The sequence below is a fragment of the Martes martes genome, assembly GCF_963455335.1.
Source record: "Martes martes genome assembly, chromosome: 8".
Lineage (NCBI taxonomy): Eukaryota > Metazoa > Chordata > Mammalia > Carnivora > Mustelidae > Martes > Martes martes.
In genome coordinates, this window is record NC_137895.1 from 57,206,734 (window position 1) to 57,232,251 (window position 25,518).

The 25,518-nt window shown below is 38.5% G+C and overlaps 2 protein-coding genes across 6 annotated transcripts in view; one reads left to right on the forward strand and one right to left on the reverse strand.

Moving 5' to 3' along the window:
• ATF7IP (activating transcription factor 7 interacting protein) overlaps positions 1-10,276 on the forward strand; it is a 117,975-nt gene extending 107,699 nt beyond the window's left edge. For all 4 annotated transcript variants that reach the window (XM_080810023.1, XM_080810024.1, XM_080810021.1 and 1 more), the window contains exons 13-15: positions 2,213-2,395; positions 4,807-4,919; positions 8,962-10,276. In XM_080810023.1, coding sequence (XP_080666149.1) covers positions 2,213-2,395; positions 4,807-4,919; positions 8,962-9,381 — 716 coding nt within the window. In that variant the 3' untranslated portion in view covers positions 9,382-10,276. The remainder of the gene's footprint in view (positions 1-2,212; positions 2,396-4,806; positions 4,920-8,961) is intronic.
• A 4,037-nt stretch (positions 10,277-14,313) lies between these two features.
• PLBD1 (phospholipase B domain containing 1) overlaps positions 14,314-25,518 on the reverse strand; it is a 53,334-nt gene continuing 42,129 nt past the window's right edge. For both annotated transcript variants that reach the window (XM_080810025.1, XM_080810026.1), the window contains exons 7-11: positions 21,819-22,019; positions 21,572-21,712; positions 17,488-17,673; positions 16,747-16,853; positions 14,314-14,601 (exon numbers count right to left, since the gene is read on the reverse strand). In XM_080810025.1, coding sequence (XP_080666151.1) covers positions 14,419-14,601; positions 16,747-16,853; positions 17,488-17,673; positions 21,572-21,712; positions 21,819-22,019 — 818 coding nt within the window. In that variant the 3' untranslated portion in view covers positions 14,314-14,418. The remainder of the gene's footprint in view (positions 14,602-16,746; positions 16,854-17,487; positions 17,674-21,571; positions 21,713-21,818; positions 22,020-25,518) is intronic.

The following is a 25,518-nucleotide window of genomic DNA, read 5'->3' on the forward strand; positions in this document are numbered from 1 at the left end:
AGCAGAAATGAATATAGTTTCTCTTTAGGGGGGCGACTGTAATGGTTCATTCTGATTATGACCAGAAAGTAATAGTTGACTGATGAAGAAATAAATTTTAAATGATCCTTAATGTGAACTAGTTTTGTTTTGTTTTTTTAAAGATTTTATTTATTTGACAGACAGAGATCACAGGTAGGCAGAGAGGCAGCCAAAGAGAGAGGAAGGGAAGCAGGCTCCCTGCTGAGCAGAGAGCCTGATGCGGGGTTCGATTCCAGGACCCTGGGATCATGACCTGAGCCGAAGGCAGAGGCCCTAACCCACTGAGCCACCCAGGCACCCCAGTGTGAACTAGTTTTAACTGGCCTGACACTACCTTTGGAGATATATATTAATATTTTACACACTGCCTCTCAAGAAGTTATAATTCATTTATTTTCAAGATGTAGCTTAGATCTTCTGTTGGAAAGCCAATCAAGACCGTTTGTCTTTTTTTTTTTTTTAAGATTTTATTTATTTATTTGACAGAGAGAGATCACAAGTAGGCAGAGACGCAGGCAGAGAGGGTGAAGCAGGCTCCCTGCTGAGCAGAGAGCCCGATATGGGGCTCAATCCCCGGACCCTGAGATCATGACCTGAACCAAAGGCAGAGGCTTAACCCACTGAGCCACCCAGGCGCCCCTTGTCTTTTTTTTTTTTTTTTTAAGATTTTTATTTATTTATTTATTAGAGAGCATGCAGGTGGGCTGACGAGTGCAGGGGGAGGGTGGGAGAGGCGGATAGAATCTCAAGCAGACTCTGCGAAGAGCGGAACCCGACACGGAGCTCAGTCTCAAAACCCTGAGATCATGACCTGAGCTGAAACCACGAGTTGGATACTCAATTGACTGAGCCATCCAGGAGCCCCAAGACAGTTTGTCTTTTTTTTTTTTTAAGATTTTATTTATTTATTTGACAGAGGAGGAGAGCACAGGCAAGGGGAACAGCAGAGGTAGAGGGAGAGAGAGAAGCATGCCTCCCGCTGAGCAGGGAGCCAGATGTGGGGCTCGATCCCAGGATCCTGGTATCATGACCTGAGCTGAAGGCAGTTGCTTAACTGACTGAGCCACCCAAGGTGCCCCTGTCTTTTTTTTTTTTAATAAAATAGCCCATCATTAGAGATTTATCTTCGAAATTATATGTAGACTTTTCTCATTAAGGAAAACATTGAGTTCACCTGGAATTGTATGTAGTGAAACCAAAGTTTAAGTCACCACTTTAGATAATTTAGAAGGAAATATCATCATGCAGACCATGTGCAGGATAGATAATAAAATGGGGTAATAAAGAGATGAAGAGGTAGGCATTCCTCCTTGTGTACATTCTACCCCTTTCTAAATGCTCACATTGAAAGTTTAGATATGTAAAGAGTAAGTAAAGGTGTTAGTAAATAAGCCATTAGTAAAGAAACCTTTTTATCTTTGTCATACCCAATGTTTACTTCCAAGTTTGTTTTATTTTGAACCCAGTTTTCCATATGAAAGTAGATTTATTATTATTATTTATTATATAGTTAATATGTGGTTATTTGTAAAATGTGATGATAATTCAGAGAGTTATTAACAAGAAAATGTTAAGTTCTAAAATAATTATTGTAGTTCCATGCTGCCAGTGAACATTTAGGACTTTTAATAAATATGTATTAACATCACTCAAGGCATGAATGTTCTCTGAAACATAAATTAGGAGGAATGCTGGAGTAGAGAAGGAAGAATTCTATATTTTAATTGATGTTTTATTGTTTTGAATTAAAAGATGGTTTGGTTCACCTAAAGAAAATGTCCATTACAATAACCAGCCAGTTTACAGTTACTCCTGGATTTATGCCATTAGTAGAAGACCTGGAAGACCCCAAATCCCACTCTACTAAGAACAATTAAACATTAAGGAGTAAAAATTTGCTCTTTTAAGTCACTCCCTTAAGGTCATACTCTCAAGTCTTTATCTTCATATGTTTATCATCAAGTCAAACTAAAGAGTAGGGAGGGGACTAGACATGGTTGAGGTGCTTTTTTCTTCTGAAGTTTGTATTGTAAAAATAGTTACTATTAATTTTGGTTGGCTATATCTCTTTTAAGATTACAAAAGGAGACTGTTGTATTTCTCTCTTTATTATAGTTAAATTTTATGCAAAATTAATTACCATTAATATGTTAACATAACTGCATTTCAATGTTTTTCTGCTTTTCATTAGCTCCCACCACCGTGAATGTAACACATCGTCCAGTAACTCAGGTGACCACGAGACTCCCTGTACCGAGAGCTCCTGCAAACCACCAAGTGGTTTATACAACTCTCCCAGCACCACCAGCTCAGGCTCCCCTGCGAGGAACTGTTATGCAAGCTCCTGCTGTTCGGCAGGTCAATCCCCAAAATAGTAAGAGACACTTCTTCTTGTGTATGGCCTCACGTTCCATGTAGTCCTTCAGCATTTAGTGGGCTTATGTTGACATTAGATTTAGCAAAAAATGCTAAATGCTGGGGCGCCTGGGTGGCTCAGTGGGTTTAAAGCCTCTGCCTTCAGCTCAGGTCATGATCCCAGGGTCCTGGGATCGAACCCCGCACTGGGCTCTCTGCTCAGCGGGGAGCCTGCTTCCTCCTCTCCCTCTGCCTGTCTCTCTGTCTACTTGTGATCTCTGTCAAATAAATAAGTAAATAAATTTTTTAAAAAATGCTAAATGCTTTTTTATATATATATGTATGTACATATATATAATATTATATATCATTATAATATGTTTTTAAATGACTCTTAATAATTATAATTATGTAATTATATAATCATTTATAATTATATCATTTAGAATTATATATAAATTATAATATGATATATAATTATATATTATTAGTTATAAATATAATTATGATATATGTTATTTTTAATTAATATAGATTAATTAATTTTTCTTCTTCTCTGAGAGAGTTAACCAGAAAAATTGGACGTGTGTGTTATATGATTTGTGCTCCATGTGTCATCTTCAATTTAATTTTATTTATGGCCTGTATTATCACAATGGTGTATTTGATAATGGTCTACACGCTCTTAAGAGATACCTTACCTAATTAAAGTGGGATTGATTAATTGTGCCATAGCCCAGATAATGGAAATGATTAAGGATAGCCTCTAAGGAGAGAGAGAGCCTTAAAGGTGGGGAAGATGGCTGAGAAATAGAAGACAGGAACATGTTAAAGGATACCTATTGTTTCTAGACACACACATACATATATATAATTATATGTATATGTTATATTTATAATTATATAGATTATATTTAGTAGTAAAATCTATCAAACAGAAGTTTATATAAAAAGCATATGTAAAGTTTAAAGAAAACTAACAAAATGAACCACCTATAAAATCTCTACCAGTCTAAGAAACAGAGCTGATATAGGCCTGATCCTACAGGCCTACTGTATACCTTCATTGTATCCCTCTCCCTTTTCATCTGAGGTGACCATGGTCTTCACTTTCTGCTTTTCTGTATGATTTTGCCACCAAATATCGCCAAAAACACTTAGTTTTGCAAAATTTAATACCACGGGCAAATCTAGCTGGTTAAAGAAACTGCCATTATTAGATGGTGATTTCGAGGAGAAAATAAACTAAGCAGAGGCTCTAGTTCACAATATGGCTCAGTTTTTCTCAAGTTTACAAGAGCATTTTCTAGGAAATCAGTCAGTAGGGTCATGAATGAGTTCTGGGTAACTGGGCTTACTGTAGTCAGCGTATGGGCCAGGAACTGAATATATGGCATTAATATGGTCCAGGCACTTTAAATTGTCTGTTTCTGCTGCCCTAACATATGTCAGAATAGTTTTCTGTTAAGTGAAGCAAATATCCTCAGCTGTTGGGGTGCAGCATGGAGAAAAAGTGAGAAACCTCATTAACACAAACCAAGGATAACATATCGTGGAGATTTCTGTTCTAGTTGAAAAGATAAGACAGCAGATTTTTGTTTGTTTGGTTTTTAATTTGAGAGAGAGACACAGATAGCAAGAGAGGGCATACAGGTGGGGAGGAGAGGGAGGAGGCACCTCAGTGAGCAAGGAGCCCAAGGTGGGGCTCAATCCTAGGACCCTGGAAGATGACCTGAGCTGAAGACAGACTCAACCGGCTGAGCCACCTGGTGCCCTAAGCAGAGCAATTTTTGAGGATAGCTTCAGTTTGACTACCTTTAGTTACACTGCTCCATTCTGGCCTGTTTGATGTCTACCTGTGATAAACCACTGTGTTCTACTGTTCTAGGGTTTTTGGTTATAGTCCTCTTGGTAGAGATTCCATTTATTTCTCTCCCGTGCTGGAGCTCCACTGTTTCTTTTATCTCATATTTTTCTCTTTCTTGATTTTCTTTCTCATAATTGGTGGCACACATCCTCCAAGGGCTTCTTGAGAAAGAGTTTATGGAAATACATTTTTTTTTTGGTTGCTCCTATAAAGGAAAATTTCTTTCTCCTCATGCTTATTATTTGGTTGAGTGTTTTTGTTTTTCCTTCCAAATTTTAAAAATATCACTTTGCTGGCTTCAAGTGTTTAATCAGTGTTCTACCAAATTTAGAATAGAAATTTAGGGTTTGTTTGTTTGTTTTAGAGAGGGAGAGAGATAGGGGGTGGGGCAGAGGGAGAGAAACTTAAGCACGCTCCATATTCAGTGCAGAACCCGATGCAGGGCTTGATCTCACAACCCTGAGAGCATGACCTGAGCTAAAATCAAGAGTCTGATGCTTAACTGACTGAGCCACACAGGTGTCCCTAGAATTCTAGTTTTATGCCTTAATTTTCTTTCGTAGGTGTCACTGTTCGAGTGCCTCAAGCAACTACATATGTTGTAAACAATGGACTAACCCTGGGATCAACAGGACCTCAGCTCACAGTGCATCACCGACCACCACAAGTGCATACTGTAAGTGTTGATGTTTGGATTTTCAAACTTTTCAACTGTAGAGCTGTCAAATATTATCGTAGTTAGCTTATCCTTCAGCCTAGATGTATCAAGAGGAAAGACAGGTCTTCTGTTTTTCCAACAGAAAGTTATGTAAGGGGGCGCCTGGGTGGCTCAGTGGGTTAAGCCTCTGCCTTCGGCTCAGGTCATGATCTCGGGGTCCTGGGATCGAGCCCCACATCGGGCTCTCCGTTTGGTGGGCAGCCTGCTTCTCCCTCTCTCTTTGCCTGCCTCTCTGCCTACTTGTGATTTCTCTCTGTCAAATAAATAAATAAAATCTTAAAAAAAAAAAAAAAAAAAAAGTTATGTAAGAAAATAGATCTTACCTTTATGAACAAATGTTCTTAGGGATGGTAGTCCTCAGGGATCACTAAGGTTGCTTGTGGTGGTATATAGTATTTAGAAGAGTCCATAGCTAGGGCATGTGGGAGTGAAAATAGACCATTTTTAACTCATGATTACATTAAAAAGAGTATTTTTGAGTATTAAAAAGTATTTTTTTTCATGTTCTAGCTTTATTCTTTTCCTCAAAACCTTATAGCAGTTCTAATTGGTACATTGCCATCACTTTATTATTTTTAATACTCCAGTGGTGTTGGAAATTCATTTGTTAAGAGACGACAGAGAAGATCAAAGATTTTTCCTTAGATTTAGGCTCCAAAACAATGTCATATTATTCTGTGATATGATTTTAATAGTATTTGGTATAGTATACCATGTAAATGGAAATGCTGGCTTTATGAGAAGGAAGGAAACCAAGATTTCATACCACTTTTCACCAAGCAAAGTGTCCCTTTTTAAGTATGCCTAATAAAATTGCTAGCATTTCTTGAGTGCTTGCTGTGTGCCAGGCACTGTTAATATACTTGGTCCTCACTCAGGAATCCCTTAGGATTCTTGTTCTCCTTTTTTATTTTTTATTATAAATATGGCAGCTAATACACAGAAGATAACCAGTCCAAGGTCTTATCTCATAAAAATTCATGCATTCCAGCTTTCTAATCTATCCTCTTAGCAGCTATTTTTCTTATCCCACTACAATGAAAAAATTAATGTTAATGGAGCACTAACTATATGGACTAGTACAGTCCATATAGTATAACATATACTAAATATATATTAATGGAACACTAACAGGCACTCTACTAAGTACAGGTATTATTTTACTTAATTCTCACAACCCTATGAGGATGATTATTCTCCTTTTGATAGAAGAAGATACTGTGTCACAAAGATGTTAAGTGGTTATTCAGGTTACTCAGTGTCATTACCCAAGCTACTATTAGAGCCATTTTAATGCAGGCTGTCTGACCCCAGCACCCACAGTGTTTTCAGTGTTTCAAACCTAGCCCTGGGGTACCTGGGGGGCTCAGTCTGTTAAGCATCTTCCTTCAGCTCAGGTCATGATCCCAGTGTCCTGGGATCAAGCCCCACATCGGGCTCTCTGCTCAGCAGGGAGCCTGCTTTTCCTTCTCCCTCTGCCTGTCACTTCCTCTGCTTGTGCTCTCTCTCTCTGACAAATACATAGATAAAATCTTTAAAAACCAAATTAAAACAACAACAACCAAAAATACCAATATGGTGAATATACCATTACTGTTGTTTACAGCTACAAATAATTTCTTTCATTCCATATTCCTTCAAAAAATATAGAGTAAAAATCTCTAATATGATAGTTTTTGCAGATTTGATGACCTATCAAGAGCTTTTTAAAAAAACAAAACAAAACAAACCAAGAGCTCATGTGTATTGTCTTATAATAAACTGTGTATCTTACAGGAGGAACTTTTTAAGAAATTTTAATGTAAAAATTGCTTTTAAAAGAGAATTTTCAAGTACATAAATGGAGAGTATACTATGATGATTCCTACTTACCCATCACTCATCACTTATCAGCATATGGCTAATCTTTTTCATATATAATGCCACCATTTACTCTAATAGCCCATGTAGACACTGGGTTATTTTGAAGCAGATCCCTGTTGTCTTATTTGTAAAACCTGAATAAAAACCTCCATTGCATTGGCAAAAATGAGAAAAACAAAACTCAGTTCACTTAATATTAAGTTTAATATTAAGGATATGAACAGATTCAGAATCCTAGAACTTTAAGAATTAGAGGGATATGACAGTCGTTAAAGCTGTTATCAAACTCCTTAAATTTCTGTGCTCCCTCCAGTCGGATTCATGGCTTCAGCCATCTTCTCTTGGATCTTGCTAGCTACATGTTTATTTAATGTTATTTACTTAGCTAACTAAATCACTTAAGGAAGAAAAAGATAAGTTGAGAGAGAAAATACAGCAAAATGACCAGCATTCAAATCACTTCTATTTCTTCAGCTTTCAGTATTTTATTTAAATGTAAATTTTTTTTCTAATTTTATATTCATTTTAGCTTTTTAACTGTGGAGTCTACCTTTTTCCAGATATGTATATGAATGTGTTTTCCACTAGGCATATGAATTCAAGCACATTTGCATTCCTTGAAGTTATCCAGCATACCCTTTTTGAGTTTGTCCTATGTGGATGTTACTGTTACTAAGCTTTGACAGGGAATGGAGATTAAAAAGATGGCGTCAGACCTTCACAGAATTCACAGTTTAGTGTATATAAATTACCCATTTTATGAAGTGCATATTAAGGAAATCTTAATTGTTTCATAACTTTTCAGTCTAAAGTCAGTGAGCAAACGATACATTTCACTTGGGAAAAAAAAAAAGATTATTCCATATCCCTTTTTCTTGCCTCACACTTGAATCTTTTTAGAAAAAAAAAATTACCATCACTGTAATCTTTATTAAAACCTAGATATAGGGTGCCTAGGTGGCTTAGTTGGCTGAGCGTCTGCTGCCTTTGGTTCAGGTCATGATCCCTGAGTCCTGGGATGGAGCCCTCTCCTTCTGCACCCCTCCCCACCACTTGTACTCTCTCTCTCTCTCTCAAATAAATAAATAAAATCTTTAAAAAAAAAAAAAAACCTAGATACAATGATAATAATAATGTCCAATGTTAGAAACAAGTCAGTTTGAATTCACACACTTAGTATTCATGCTTTTTCATTATATGGCCTTAACCTACCTTTCCAAATTTCTTTTCTGATTCATATGCCCTATGTCTAAGTAAAAGTTAATACCTGTTTTTGCTTATAAATCTCCTTACTTTCCTATAGCCCCATGGCTTTACTCATGCTTTACCTATTGGCAGAAAGGGGTACACACTGTTTCTCCATTCTAAATCTTACCTCTTTCATAGTTCATCTTAAATGTCACCTTTTTTGTGCAGATTGACCCAAGAACATAATATACATTCAGCATTAAATGTGCTTATTTATGATATGCTACTGTCCTTGGGTGGGAAAATGGCTTAAAAATGAAAGTAGAGTTGAATACACAAATTACATACATATAGTAGATTGCCACAAATGATATTTTAATATGTTGCATTATTCTAAAATGAGACTCTACAGCATAGATAATTAAACATAAATTATTTTGTTAAGAGATAGATGATTTTAGTTTCTGTCGAAATGATTTTCTATCAGCAGAGGCTTTTCTTTGCCATGGAAAGCTTTAGTATTTTTTTTTTAAATTTATTTGAGAGAGAGAGAAAGAGAAATCACAAGTACGCAGAGAGGCAGGCAGAGAGAGAGGGGGAAGCAGGCTCCCCGCTGAGCAGAGAGCCCGATGCGGGGCTTGATCCCAGGACCCTGGGATCATGACCTGAGCTGAAGGCAGAGGCTTTAACCCACTGAGCCACCCAGGTACCCCAAGCTTTAGTATTTTAAATGTAGAAAGTACGGAGTCATCTCAGCACCAATGTTTATAGCATGATTGGTCACAAATCAAATGGAGCTAGCCAATTTGGTATAATATTTGGTATTTCTTAGTATTCTTGATGTAAAAGGATAACTCTCTAAATGATGTCCAGGATGTTTTAGTTCTAGCCTTCAGAAATAGTCCTTTCTGTGATCATTATTAAATCAGTAGGACTCTTCTTTTGTTAGGAGCCCCCACGCCCTGTACACCCAGCACCCTTACCAGAAGCCCCACAGCCACAGCGTCTGCCCCCAGAAGCTGCCAGCACATCTCTGCCTCAGAAGCCACACTTGAAGTTAGCACGAGTTCAGAGTCAAAATGGCATTGTACTGTCCTGGAGTGTCCTGGAGGTAGATCGAAGCTGTGCCACTGTTGACAGCTACCATCTCTACGCTTACCATGAGGAACCCAGTGCCACTGTGCCCTCACAGTGGAAAAAGATTGGCGAAGTAAAGGCACTTCCCTTGCCCATGGCATGCACTCTTACCCAGTTTGTATCTGGCAGCAAATACTACTTTGCAGTACGAGCCAAGGATATTTATGGACGTTTTGGACCTTTCTGTGATCCTCAGTCAACAGATGTGATCTCTTCTTCCCAGAGCAGTTAAACCTTGGAGCCTTTATCGCTTCCTCTTTCTGAGTTCCACTTTTTGGTCTTGTTTTAATCTTGTGCATGATATCCATTGTAAAATCCACATTGTGCAAGATTTCTTGGACAGACGTGTATATACACTACATTTGTTTATAATCAGAAGTAAAATAAATAGCCCATAAAGCAAGAATCTTTTCCTGGACAATTGAAGCTTCAAGGTTTTGAAATGTAAATGTGCACCTTGCTTTAGTTTTAAGGCTGGGGAATATGTGTGGGTGTTTATGTGTGTTTTTCCCTATTTATATGTTTACTGCAGTGGAATCTCCCATTTCCATTCTCACATTTACCTCTCTTCAAGTATAAAGTAAGTAGATCAAGGGATCCGAGGTATGGTATGTGGCATGATTTGCTTCTGAGGGATCTGTAGGTTCATAGCTAAATGACTTAAACTGAATCTGAACAAAACCCAAAGAAAGAAAAAAAAAAAGCAAAATGGTTAAATAGTTTAAATAGGTTAATTTGAACACAGGAAAGGATCTGTTCATCTTTTTTCTTTTCTTGGTTGTTAATTAGGTGAAAAGGATCTGCATTGGCCCTTGTTTTCTAATCTGGCTCTTTCATTTATTTTGTGCCTTAAAGATTAACTACAAAAATAAACATGATCATTTGTCCATTGTTGATCTTCATGTTCAGCCTTTTGCCCTTCATTTTTCCTTCATCTCTACTAAATATAGCACATTCCCCTCAAGTCAATTTTAAACCAAGACTTTAGGGATATTCTTACCATTGGAATCACTACATTTAACTCTAAAAATTTGACTCACTCTTTTCTTCTAAGAACATAAGTGCTTTTATGTTTGGTCACTATTTAAATTAACTGTGTAAAATGGACTAAGAGAAGAAAGACCATATTGTGTAAGAAAATTGTCCTTCAAACATATTGTAGAATTTATGTTCCATACTGTGTTAAAGATTAGGAAAACAGTGCTAGTTCACTTTATCACCCAAAGTATAGTATTCTTTCATAGGTAGTAAAATTCACAAAATACAATATCAGAGGGAAAGTTTTATTTCCTTATTATTCTCATATTTTTTTTTGTTTGTTTGTTTTAACCTTTTAACTTTGTTTTGATAGTGCCAAGTTTTGTCTGATTTACCCTCTGTCAACTTTGGACAGAATTTCAAGTATATCCTTTGGGGTTATTTTATGTAGCAATTAGGTAATCCTTTCTGTGCATCTCTGTTCCTGTTCAGAGTTAATCAATTTCCGTTTAGATCATGGATTTTCAGTATGAGTGCCAGCTCTACTGGTATCAGGTAGGTGTTCAGGTATGGGTAGATTAGGGCAGGAGAGATGGGATAAGTTTGGAGATGAGAGTATGGTTGGGAATAGTTTGAAAGAAATTCATGGAGTTTGTGAAATAGCTTTTCAAGTCATCTTCTCTTACCATATTTGAATTCATAATCTTACCTTCTGAGAATAAATTCATTTTTAATTTTTCTTGGGATTATAGAAGGGAGCTATCCCTTTTATTAATGCTGCTTTGTTTGCAACTTCGATAGCTTGTAGTGGGAAGCATTACAGTAATGCTGTAAAGAAACTCTCATTAGAGACTTCACCGGTCAGTATATTGTCACATTAGGTGTAAAGTTTGATTGATGCTGAAGAAAGCCTACAAATTGCCAAAATGTAAGTGCTCCAGAACCTTCCTTTCACTTTCAGAAAATGAGACCACAATGAGAATTGAAGTTTTCACGAATCCAATTTGCCAACCAACTAACGTAGATGTTACTCATTCTAGGACTAACGATGATGGTAAAAGAAGTTGTCAGTGTCATGCCAACGAAAATTTGAAAAGGGAGAAATTGATAATCTTCTAGATGTGTATGAACACCTATCTATATCTGCATGTGTATATGTTTTTATCTACAATGGTTGCGTTGGTGATTATGTGTTCAAGATCATTCCTGTCTACAGAATGGAAAGCCTGTGTTCAATTAAAAGTGTTCTTTATTGGCCGGTTTTATGGTCATGTGATGACAATTTGCTTATCTAGCCTAGAAAAACTTCCCTTGGTGAATGTTTTTGTTTATATTCACTAATCTTTTTTTTTTTTAAAGCTTTCATAGCATTATATAATCAGGTGAAGAAAGCCCAGTAGAATGAAAATACTATTTTAGCCTATACTGTGTCTTCTGTCAAAGAAAAAAAGTAAGTTCTCAAATAGTAACCCTAAAAATACATTTACTATACCAAAATAAAACTTTTAATTCCAGATGGTGGAAGGAAGGTACAAAGAGAGAGTGTAATTATTTGAGGAAAGTGTGTATTATGAGAAGTTCTCCTCAAATTAGCATGCCATGGGATTTATAGGCAACAGCTATGCTGAATTTACTGAAAAGTGCTTGGCTAGAACTATAGGCATTTATTTTGGACGGGTTTTGTTGATGAGCTCTGACTTTTGGTTTATTTCTTTTGGGAGAGAGATTGCAAGACTATATTGTAGCAGTTCACACTCCGTGGTACCTTTTCACAAAGTATTACAGATAAGTTTGATTATCCCATTTTGGGAATGCAAGTTTGCTACAGTTTAAGCCTGACATAACTTGTGTAAGTATTGCCTTATTGGAAATCCTGAAAGCTTCTGATATTTCCACCTAAAATATAGGATGTTCATATGGCATTTGAAGATAATGGTGATGCTTGTTACTCTCTGTTTTGCACTTTATCAGAGTAATTTTCACCCTGTTTTAAGTGTGAGTAAATCTCTTTTTAAAGTTACGTTCTTGCCAGTAAATTTATAAAATACAAAGACAACATCTGTTGTTAACTGTTAACTTTATGAGGTAACTATATCCCTGTTTCCCTGAATTCACTTTAAAATATGCAGAATATTGTGTACTGTTTACTACTGTACTACACAGTAGATGTTCATGAGAAGTGAAGAGTACAGCTTTCTTCCTTGAAAAGTACATTTTATTGGGATGCCATTTGCCTCACAGAGAGTGTTTCCCACTCACCCCACCCCCATTGCTGGATAATAAATAAAAGATTTAATTGGGAAATGTGACTGAAAGCAAGGAACTTAGAATTTTTGGTACAACTGTCTGCAAAATTCCTTAGGCAGGCAGGCTGCACTATACAGTTCTCTTACTGTATTGAGTAAGTGTTAACTTAGTTTTTGTCATTTGCTCTTTTGCTTACATTTTCCAAATTATTTATGCAGCAAGGTGGATGTTAATATTGCATGATATGCATTTATCTTGTTCCACAAATTTTCCAGTACTGTACAAGATTAACAAAATAATGCCTGTGGTATCCTCTTCTCTTACTTTGATACACTGTGATTTTAACACATTAGAGTACTGCAGAGACCTTCCAAGTGTTCTCCCCAACTTTCCTTCTTGGGCTATTTCAGAATCATATGATTTATTCATTATTTTAATTTCTTTGTTGGCCAGTCATTGACTTGCTTTATTCTAATTTCCAGAAAAACCATGCCCCAGTATTGGATTGTTGGAAATAATTCTATCTAAAATCAATGCAGGATTCTGCCTTCCCTTACTATTTACCGAGTGATGCCCCTCTCCCACTTTTTAAAATTTTTGGACAAAAAGAACAACCTCATGAAGTGTTTTCGTTAGTGTGGCAGACTTAGATGTAATTCCTAAAGTGCATTCCCCTAGAGCCAGCCAATGGGGAGTAATGATAAAACACGTTTTGTCTTCTTCAAATAGTTTTATCATGCTCCATAAGGTTTTTATTCTTGTTTTTGTTTTTTTTATTTGTAGAGTCAGCTAAGTACCCATCATTCATACTTAAATGCTGGGGTTTTTTTGTTTTGTTTTGTTTTTTAGTTTTGTTTGTAAATAAGGTAACTGGGCAATCAAACACCTTTTTGGGATCCTGGCTTCATTATTTTCTCAGCCATTTCAAAATTAAATACAAAAATAAATCCTTTGTAGGAAACTTGCATCCTGATTTTTCTTTATTGCAGTTGAAAGTGTAAATAATAAGACAATGTAAGACCTTCCTAATGTCTAATATAAACTGGGCTATAGTGAGTTGCCCTATTTTTATTAGGTTTTGAAGGTTTTGTGGGTTTTTTTTTCTTTTTTAAATGTACAGTAGAGTGGTGTCTGTATAAGTGTTAACTGTAGTGGGATTTTGTCCAGCAAGCCTGAAATTTATACTTTGAAATAAACTACTGGGTTTTTAACATTCTGAGTATTCTGATTCATTCTAATTATTCTCAGCCCTTGTGTTGCTTATGGATGTTTCTCACCTCGTTAAGAATCACCATTATACTGTATAATATGGTTTATTTAACCCACTTTGGCAATACCACAGCACTCAAACCACATACAGTTCTCTAGCTTTGAAAGAGAAGTTGTTACATAGTGTTGATCCCAGATTAGATGTGCTGTTTTTAACGGATGGGAGACCACATTAAGGTAATATTATGTGCCTAGTCTGTATCACAGAAAGACTCAGCTGGTGCTTGTTAATGACCAGAAGAACCACTAACTGCATTTCTATTAGAGGTTCCTTTGAAGCTCCACCATCCCCTAGGGCTTTGTCATTAACTATATCCAGGCTGGGGAAGGATAAAAAGCATGGAAGAGGACAGGTTCTTAGGGGCCAGGCTGGAAGTGACACTAGTATCAGGTTCCTTGGGCAAGAACCCTATCACATGGCACAGCTGTCTAGGGGAACCTGGGAGATGTAGTCCATGTGGCCAGGCATGAAAGGAGAATATGGATCTGGGTGAGCAGTTTCAGCTGTACCATCTTGTGTATATATATAAACTTGTATGCTAAAGCCAGGTATTACTTATTTTCCAGAGTATTTCTTCTACAGTGCGTCACCCTATAGTGAATGTTTGTTGTAAAAAAACCAAAAAAACAAAAAAACCTGCAAAATCAACAGAAAATGAAAGCGGCAGGCTGAATTTAACATATTTTATTAAGACTAATTCTGAATGGAAAAACATAGCTAAAATAGTGCCTTTGGAATCTTATTTGCAACCTTCTATTCCCTCAACTCCCTCCTTCATTTTATGTCACGTTTCAAAATCGGTTTCATGGTAATAAAATCAAAGTCATAGGTCTCTGGCATGCCCTTGTGGAGAGTTTTGTTGAAACGGTTCCAGTGAAAAACAGGGAGGCCACCTTGTACTGTGGGACCACTAATGGCATAGGCTGTGTATTCTGATGCAAGGTAGATATCTGCCACCTGGAAAGAGAGAGGAGAGGGACATTTTAGAAAACCATTTGGAAAAAAACTAGATTCCTGTTTTTCCTTGTGGGGTTGTTTGTTTTTGTTTTTTGGGTTTTTTTGTTTGTTTGTTTGTTTTTGGTCCTGCTCTTTTTCCAAAGTCACAGTATTAGCCCCCTTTTAAAATAAAATCTTGCAAGCTTCCACAACATGCTCGTCCATAACCATTTGGTATTCAGATGTGAATTGAGTAGAAGTGCATTAACGTAGCCAAAAGTGTGAGATCAGGAGTCAGAAGGCTCATATTCAGAATTTTAGCTCCAAAACTTGTTAAAAAAACCCCTATGGGATTCCATTTTCTCATTTGTGAAAGAATTTTAATAACCATACTTCATAGAAGAGTTGTTATGAGGATTATGAGAGAAAATGCTTGGAGTAGTGACTAGATACCTTCTTCAACAAAAGTTGTTATTAATCAGGGCAGTAACGAGTTTTATTTATTTATTTTTAGGAAATCGAGTTTTATTTATTTATTTGACGAGAGAGGGAGGGAGAGAGAGCGTGAGCGCACAAGCAGGCAGAGCAGCAGGCAGAGGGAGGGGGAGAAGCAGGCTCTCCACTGAGCACGGAGCCCGATGCGGGACTGCTGGTATCATAACCTAGGCAGAAGGCAGACACTTAACTGACTGAGCCACCCAGGCACCCCGTAACAGGAGCTTTAAAGTAGAAGAAACTCAATATCAAAAAAACAAGGTCCGTGGTTCTCAAAAGCACCTAAACACTGAATAGCAGCAGATCTTAACCTTAGAGGAAAAAGAAAAAGATACCTCATAACTTCTGATTTTCCATATATCCCAAATGACTCAGGGAAAATGATAATAAGTATATCCTTAAACAAACTCTTTTGATGAAAAATCGGCAGATTCCTCTCTCCAGAAGAAAGTAAAGTTTGGCAGATGGAAGGTTGGCTTGGGTTCTCTCAGGCAAGGCAGCAGAGGTAATTCTCTGTGTATTCGGGAATGACTAGAACACTTCTTACACACTTTACTGAATGTTTGCAAACACCATTAATAAATAAGCATTCATTAGGGTTTTGTGTGTGTCAGGCTCTCTATATCCACTGAATTTTACTTTACACAACATATTGGGGGTCATTAAAGCTAGAGCTCTGGTATCATATGGATAAAAAGTGGCTTGAGTAGGAACTAGACTATTCTAAAGCATCTTTTGTTCAGGCATTAGGCTGATAGAAAAAATTATGTGTAGGGGGATCAGCATTCTTAACAGTTAACTCCACTTCTAACTGTTTTCTTCCAGAATTTAGGACTGAAAGTGCAAACAAAGAGACATGCCCAAACCAGGAATGCAAAACGACGTGTCAGGATGATTCTTTTCCACCAACCACATGGCTAACTCATACCCTCGGACACCCCAAGTCCAGTAGTCTGCAGGAAAATTCTTAATGACCAGCTCTCTGAGAGGAAAAAAAGACCCTGATTTGTAGTGTTTGCTGATTTGTATAGTGTAAATACGCCTCCATGGCTGATTTCAAGCTGTCCACATCTGATTTTAACAACTGGTTCTCATAGCCCTTATAAGCTGGCTTCAGCCCACCACTGCAAATAAGTAATACCTATTTATTATCTATATTAGGTGATGCATTACAGCACTTAATTCTAACATGGTGAAAACCCTTTAGTGCTTGTCCAGTAAACTTGTTCCTCCAGCTAAATTCAGTTCCTGTTTAATGTGAAATCACACTGCTCCCAATAATAGGTTCTTTGGACTTTGGGCTAGTCTGATAAAACTTAAGATATCAATGTCATCACCATCCTCATGATGGTGTACATTTACAAATAACGCAACATTGACATTTAATATTTATTCTTCACAATAATCCCATAAGGAAAATACTGTTATATCCATCTTACAGATAAGGAAACAAACATGCCAAGATTATGGAATTTTCTATTAAGTGGCAGGGCAGGGCATTAAACTTAGGCAATGAGACCTACCACCAGAATCTACAAAAGCTGATTCCTGAATTGAACTTATGGTCAGAGACAATATTGTGCTTTAGGCCACAAAAATCTCTGCAGCTTTGCCTTTGGACAGGCCTAGGTGCAGGTAAAAATTAAATTCAAAAGCCAGTTCGCATGTTACCTTCGTGTCATAGCAACCTCCAGGACTTGGGTTAAGTGAGTTCAGGTCTTCACGGCAGCAGATGGTATTGCAGGGATCGCCCTTACTGTAAGGATCCTTCTTATAATCTAGGAGGAAAGAGTGATAGGGAATAGGGTGAGTACTGGCTGTTCGGAGATACACCTGCTCACAGGTGTATCTTTTTGAGTGAAGCTTTTTGAGTCTGTGCAAGTCTAGATAATCAGAGTCCACCCCAGTGGCCTCATTGACCCAGCCACTCTCAAGAACCCTGAACAGTGAAGAGTGGGTGGAAGAGAGAGAATAAAGGCTAAATGTGCATCACTATTCTTCAACAAAATAAATACAAATTTGATACTGTTCATCAAAAGTAAAGTGGTTATGAATAATTTTTGTTTTATTAGCTGCTTCTGTCCTTGGAAGAAAACCTATGTTAGGGTTGAGGGGGAGTGGTAAAAAGAAAGTACTCAGTATGGGTTATTTTATCTGTGTTTTACATGCTATTTTTTTCAGTGAAAAAAATCTATAGAATCTTCTTCCCTGTCATTTTATAAAAGGACAAAATCCTATCTGTTGAGTATAAAATATGTATAGTATTGATTGAATACCAAATACCAAATAACTTCCTTTAATTCCTTCTAGTACAAAGATTGATTCTTTACGTGGGAAAACTTACATGGATTCTTTATCCATGCAGAAGAAAAGGAATTTTGAGGAATGATTCTTGAGAAATGTGCTACGTACTATTGTATCGCATGATATATTTCATGGATGCCATATCCGTCACATCCCCTTGGTCACGCCGGAAGATTTTGGCTCGTGAAGCCATGTCATAGGAGAACTCCAAACCCAGCTTCTGAACTAGCATTGGATAGCCACTCCAGGTGTAGATTTTTTCATGGAAAGGAATGTTGTAGGAGGGCCAATATCCTGATTCCGGATGGAAAGGAAGGAAGGGTGAGATTGACAGGGAGACAGAAAAGAGAGATGGAACAAAAGAGATGTCATTAATAATAGTTTCTTCTGAAAATCAGCACAGATGTGTGATTGTAAAATGACATTACAACGAAAATAAAGCTCTGAATGTGAACACTGGCCTGAACTGATCCTTTTAAATTTACAGAATCAGTATACCTCTAGATGGTTCCATTAGGGAAAGAAGAGCATCAGAATTCTTTGGTTTTCACCCAAAATTCTTAAAGCAATCTATTAAACAGAAAAATAATTTATAATCTGATTAACAAAATGAAGCAAAACATGGAGCTGTCTGGGGAGCTGGTGTAAGTGAACCTGGTTCCTGAAACGCCAAAAGATAGTTGCACAGTGTGGCCCTAACAGGGAGCAGGCCAGGTGCTAATCATGGGACAGTGGAAGAACACAGTACCTAAAGTTAAGAAAACCTGAATTCTAGGCTCAGGGCTGAATCACAAGGTCTCAGGCAGTTAACTTCACTTTATTTGCTCTTTTTAATGGAGCGGGAAAGGAAGAATCCATAATTTGAAGAGATTGGAGATAATCTTTAAGGTTCCAGCAGGCTTTAACTTCTTCATAAGCATTCCTTAAGGCTTAGCTTCATCCCAAGCTTCGCGGTGTGCCAAGGCCATAGAGCACGTTCGTCACTAAGCATGAGACATGTGACACAGCTCTAATACAATCAGTACTTCAGGAACAGCCCAGATTCCAGGGGCCTGAGCTATTGTCTACAGGACAGTTAGTCAACACAGGTGGGACTCCTCCACCATTCAGGGTTTATTTTCCATCCCCCATATTGTCTTGACCTTTGTCCGCCTTTCTCCCTTTTTACTGTTTTATAGGATCCCCTACTCAGGGGTGAGGTTACAGAGATTTTAAAAAAATGACAAGACACAGGCCAGCATCAGGAAGAACTGAGATTAAAGACAATATTGAACTGACAGGCTAAAATCATCTTCATTACTATAGTACATCTAGGTTATATATAGACTTAGGGGTTAGACTGCCTGGATCTGAAGCCTGGTTCTGCCTTCATTAGGTTTGTGACCTTAGACAAATTATTCAAATTCTCTGCGCTTCAGTTTCTTCAGCTATAAAATGTGAACAATGAAAACACTTACCTTATAAGGATGATGATGAGCATGAAACGAGCTCAGACAGATGGAGTGCTTACAATAGCATCTAATACTTGGTAAGCATTAGATGAATATTAACTGTTAAAACTACTATACTCTTAATGTGAATGCAGCTCAAACGAATAATCAAAATGGCTGCTTTACACTTCACATTTTCCTAAAGCTTCATGATTTACAAAAGCATTTGAAATAGATTATCTTATGTCACAACAACCTAATGATGTATATAAGCCTTATCATCCCTCCTTATAAAGAAAGAAACAGAGGTTCAGAGATGTCCAGTGCCTCCTTTCTGACCAAAAGGCTTCCAGCAATATACCACAGCTGCTTCCAAATTCCAGGAGGTCTGTAGAACTTTCTGTCTTTTTATTTTATTTTATTTTATTTTATTTTATTTTATTTTAAAGATTTTATTTATTTGACAGACAGAGATCACAAGTAGGCAGAGAGGCAGGCAGAGGCAGCGAGAGAAGCAGGCTCCCTGCTGAGCAGAGAGCCCAATGCGGGGCTCGATCCCAGGACCCCGGGATCATGACCTGAGCCAAAGGCAGAGGCTCTAACCCACTGAGCCACCCAGGCGCCCCGTCTTTTATTTTAATGGCTGTGTGATAGCACATAAGTATTTGGGCAAATCACATGTTTCTTTCTGAGCCTTTCTTTCCTTATAGTAAAACGGTAACAGTGCTACTTATCTGGAAGTATAGTAATGAAGATCAAACAAGAGAATGTAAGTAAAAGGCTGAAATGGGTGCCTAGTATACAGTGGACAATGAATTTAACTCTCTGTTCTTCCCACCTTCAGCAAAACAACTACAGACAGATCAGCATCAGATTTTTTTTTTAGTCTCAGGGTAGATTTCTTCATGGAATCTAGGAATAAGATCGCAAAGAACCTGAGTCTGCCATTCCATAATCAGTCGCAGTCCAAAGAAGAAAAGGCCATGAATAATCTGTCCCCTTTAGCACACATCTCCCTCTTGAGGCTGCTAATTTTATCGGGCTCTCATGATCTGGATGGGCCAGGCTTCAAGATCGGACAGCTGACTTCTCAGTTTTGAATGGCAGTCTTAACTACGTGACCGCCAACGATTGGACTTCTCTGTTGAGCGATATCTGATCTGATTGGCAACTGAAATCTCCACCTTTATGAATTGTTTTCTGCGTTTTATGAGCATTTGGTTGGCGTCATTATAAAATCTCTGGGGACCTGGGAGAGGATCAGGCCCTGATTCCGGGGGTCCATATCTTCCCTTGATTCTGTTTCTGCTCATCTATCAGCTGATCTATTGCAACAGTGTCCTAATTAGTCTCCTGCCTTCTCTCTGACTCCTAGTCTGTTCTCCCTTTTCAAAAACTGCCATTTTTCACTCACCACCACTATCCATGGCAGAGCCCTTCCTCTAGCTGTCTCTAAAGCTAACAGTCTCTCAATCACAACACAGTTTTCATGCCTCCATTTGTTTGACCTTGTCCCCTTGTCGAATTGCTGAGCTCTTTTTTTGACATTTAACCATCACTCAGACATCTTCTTCACTCTTCCTTTATTCAACAAATATGCACATACGTTGTGTGTGCCAAACACTGTGTTCGATGCAAGGTAAGTAAGTGTGCTTGCTTTGTGTCAGCAGTGTGCTCAAGAATTGGGAAAAATTATCCCAATTCACTCCCAAGACAACTTTGAAATTACAAAGAAAGGTCCACATTCCCGCATCCAAAAACTCTTGGAGGCCAGATAATTCAGAACTCAGTGTTTTGCAGATCTTAGAACAGCAGTGGGGTGTGCATATCCCATATGACATTGCAGTGTCTGTGGCAACACTTCATAATCAGAGGCATTGGCATCTCTGGAGCCTAATGTATAGTGTCCCTGCAGGAGAGGAAATAAAGACTAAACAGTTCAAGTCGACTGAACTGCCAAACGGGTAGTTTTGCTACCAAAAGGTCAGGTCAGGTCATATTTTGGTACTAAGTTTAGGAAAACAACAACAACAACAACAACATTTTTTTGAGATTTCAAAATTACAGATAAGTGATTGTGGACCTGTACTGCTAATGTAGTACTTCACAGACGGAGAAAGTGAGGTTTGGAGAGAGTAGATCATTTGCCCGAGATTTTGAGGAGCAGAGATTCAAATCAAGGTGGTGTCACTCTAAGACCCATGATTGAAATGTCGGGGCTCTGGTCTTGCCCTTCAGACCCGCCTTCTCTGATCCTCACACTGAACATGCCCACCCCTGGGCTAGGCACCCCAGACTTTATGACCGCTCTTCCTATTCTGGGTTCTAAGGGCTGGTTACGTGCCTCGCTTCCTCACTAGACTGTTTCTAAAGATTGGGGAATTTGTAACCTGCAGCCATGCTTTTCCAGTCCCTGGGCCAAGGAAGCACTTCTGTAAATATTTGCTGAGTTTGACTAAAAGCTTTACCCAGGAGCCCAGGAGATAAGGTAATGTTAGAGTGATGAGAAGTCCTAAGCCCATAAATGCCTGGCTTTGTCCCCAACTATACAATGTCATGTAAGAGTCTGAGGTGCAGATTTTACTTGTTGTGCTGAAGCTGGGAGTTCTTTCCCAGTGTAACTAGCAATGGCTTTCCCGTCTCTTCTTCCCCGTCATACACCCCTCCCCACCATACAGCCCCATACCACACATTCCCCAACACAGAGGCTTACGCACTCACAGACTGATCGGACTTCCAGCCTTCAAGCATAAAGACAGTACCTTTCCGTAGAATCTCAGTTTGGTCGGAATATTCTACATACGTAGGAATTTGCTCCACAATGTACAGAGTGCCTGTGTCAAGGCTGTACTTCGGCTTTACCTTCTTCAAGTCCAGGACCATGTATTGGTTGTTATAGGTGCCTGAAATGTTGGGAGACACGAAGTAGGGTATGGGTGCGGCTCTACTGGTTAACTCGAAATCTAAACATACGTACATGCCTAAGAGCTCTTCTGCCAGGCCACTTACCAGAGTTGTAGTTTGAAAAGATCTCTGCCCACTGCCTGCCATCATTTGCCATCATATTGGCCACACGGACTCTTTGCCATGCGAGGAGAGACTGGGGTACCACAAGCTTTAGTAGGGTTTTATTATACACACTGTTTGTGGTCTGCAGCAATATCAAACCACTGCTAAGAATGTAAAAGTCATCCAGAGACTCCAAAAACCCTACAGGAGAGACCAATATACAAGTCAGCATACATCTAGCTGGTATATTCAACCAACATTATTAGCATAGAGCTTTGCATACACAATGCATTTTGCAAAGAGTATCAGTTATTATGATCCCTGATCTGCGGTAGCCTCTCTTGGTTTGGGCTCATCTCTGTAGGGCTTACTTAACAGCTCCTTATAAAAAGGTGCCAGTGGACCTCTGACCCTAGATTCCCTATTGATATTTTTTGATTTTATAATTTGGGCAATAAAAATATATTAAGTCAGGACTCTTCCGATTTTCCAAAATGATAAACAGAAATAGATCCCCACTAACTAGGATTTTGCAGGAGAACTTAGAATTAGGGAGGGGGATTAACAGGGTTCTTTGTTGGATAATAAGATTATGGATGTCTTCTTTCTTCTCTTTCCCTCCACTTTTCTGTATTTTTCAAATTTTATATAATGAGTCTACATGATTTTTAGGAAGAGGAAAAACATCTACATTTACATAAGTAAACATGGTTTGAAACTGGGATCTTGCCACTCTGGGTCAGGCAACGCTTTTTATACGTGTTGGCAGCAATACAGGAAAATCAGTGAAGCCACAAGTCTTTTTTTAAAGGCCTATTTTGTGCTTTATGCTATGTGATTGTGGTAGAAATCAAAGTATTATCACATACGGCTCTAGCAATGAGAGAGGATATACTGTCACCAGTAGCAAGTCGTGAAGGACGAATTGTCAGTGGTGAAGAAACATCAGAGAAGGACCCAGTGAGAGAGTTAGAAGAGGCCAAGGTGAAAAGCTCCTCTGGTACTTCCCAAACTTACACCATTTTATACCACCTTATCATCTCTGCCTTATATGATCACTTGTAATTTGCTTACTATTTTTCCTTAAATGTACTCTTTCCAAACTTAAAATACTTGTCACATACAGCAATATCCGAGGAACCATAGGGTTAATGTTTTGGCTTTTTTTTTTTCCTCAGAAAACACATTAAAACAAATACATTTCTACTAACATGCGAAAATTACTTGCCCACGAACCACCTAATACCACCTCACCAGGCCACACACGGAGAAACACCAATGTATCTGAAGCTTTTGTAATCGGGAAGGACAAGATGAGGCGCAAAGAGGCGAGGGCATCTTTCCAGGACCATACAGCCAGCTGCTGGCAGACCTGGGCCTCGGGTGCAGGTCCTTGACCCAGTCCAGCGCTCTTTCCACTAAGTGTGAACCCCCGTGCTCAGCCTTCATGGCTGTCCTTCTTCAGGCTTAATGAAGGCAGGAGGAGAAAAGCTTCATGGAACTGAGTCTGGAAGCTTGTATAAGAGTTGACTAGGGGGCACCTGGGGTTTATTGCAGCATTATCTACAATAGCCAGTATGTAAGCATCTCAAGTGTTCATTGATAGAAGAATGGCAAAGAAGATGTGCTATATAATATATGTGTATACACACACACACACACACACACACAGACACACAGAGTGGAATATTACTCAGCCATCAAAAAGAATGAAATTGCCATTTGCAATGACATGGGTGGAGCTAAAGAGTATTATGCTAAGCCAAATTAAGTTAGAGAAAGACAGATACCATAGGATTTCCCTTATATGTGAAATTTAAGAAACAGAACAAATGAACAAAGAGAAAATAAAGAGATAAACAAAAAACCAGACTCTTAATTATAGAGAACAAACAGATGGTTACCAGAGGGGAGGTGTGTGGGGGGACATGGGTAGAAGAGGTGATGAGAATTCTTTCCTTGTGATGAGCACTGAGTAATGCATTGAATTGTTGAATCACTATACTGTACACCTGAAACTAATATAACACTTAATGTTAATACACTAGAATTAAAATTTTAAAAAAAGAAAATATAGTTGGACAGTCATTCATTTATTCATTCGGTGAACAAACTACTGTGCATCTCCTTTAGGCCTGGTAGGGATGGGTAGGGCGCAATCAGATAATGGGATCACCCCAAGCTAAAGATAAGACCTCAGAGCTGCAGTGGGAGTCAGAAAGCCTGCATTTGAATTCTCCGCATAGCAAAGAGCAAATCTGGCCCTTCTTATTTTATCTCTCTGTTCCTTATTCCCTTCTTCTGATAACCTGGGACTAAGTGATGTCATTCAGCGCTAATGGTATAATTTTAATTTCTGGAAATTTCTGAGTGGGAAATTAACACGATGAGGGCAGTGTCCAACCAACTCATAATGAGCATCCCCAAGGCTGCCACTGGCCTATTCGAAGTCTGTATAAATGACAGAAGCTTGCACATTCCATGTGGGATAAGGATTGATGAGTGGATGGTGCCCTTGAATGAAATTTTCAAGAGCATCTGCTTTTGGAAGACATAGCCTGGACATTGGATGCATGGCTTCACAAGCAGTGTGGGATGGATTTCAATGACCATTCATTCACCTCTTGGGCTGGGCTCATTTTGCAGTGTTCAATCTGTACAACCATACTTGGCGGCCTTGGGCAAGCTCCCTGGTAGACGATCTCCATGGACTGGAATGTCACATTTCTGGCATAATAAACTTGCTAATTCACTCCTTGTAGCAATCTCTATGAACACAAGAGGGCAGCGTTCTTTAATATGTGTGAGTGACTACGCCAACAGGTAAGAAGCCGTGGTTTGCCCAAGAGCAAGACTGTTTATTACAGATGGGAAAATGTAGGCCACCCAGAGTTCTGTAACAAAGAGAATGAATTGGCTTGCAAAACAACTCCAGTCAAGACGGTTAATTCTATAGTTTAGAGTTTAAGATGAAATAAAAAGGAAAAGGCCAAGTGGGGACAAAGTCGTGAAACATTACAAGAGAAATGTTCTTTGCCAGGGTTGAATTATATTCTTGCTTTTATCTGTCATTAGCAGCTTTGAAAGGCAGGCAATTCTAGATCAGGAGGGAGTGAAACACTCAAATATGAAAGCCAGTCTGCAAATCACATTTCATAGTTAGTTCACTGCTGAATTTAATTAAGAAATAAAAAGGAAACCTGACAGTTAATAAATCTCAAGACTTAAATCACTTGAATCGCAAAAATAAGCAGAGACCACTACCCTCTGATGCCATTTAGACCTATCATTTAGTACAACCCAGGAAAAAAAGTAGCCTTGTTATCCTATCAGGTGCATTTAAACCACGCCCATTTCCGTATGGCATTAATTAGCGGCTGTGAAGCTCTGAAGACCAAACACCTTCATTCTTTTCCCTAAAGAGTAGAATCAGTGTTGACCAAGAGCACAGATAACACACAACTCAGCGCCAGGAGTTTGGATCATGTTTATAAAAATAGCTGTGCTATTTCTTCACACACATGCCACCCCTCCATATTCTCTGCTGTGTGAACTTGCAGCACCTCCCATCAAAAGATGCCCATTTCCTGTCTTCTCCGTCTGGGCTGGGTTTGGAACTTGCTTCAGCTAACAGAATGGGCTGATTCTGAGGCTAGGCCTCCAGAAAACTTGCACACTTCTGCTTCATCTCCTGGAACCT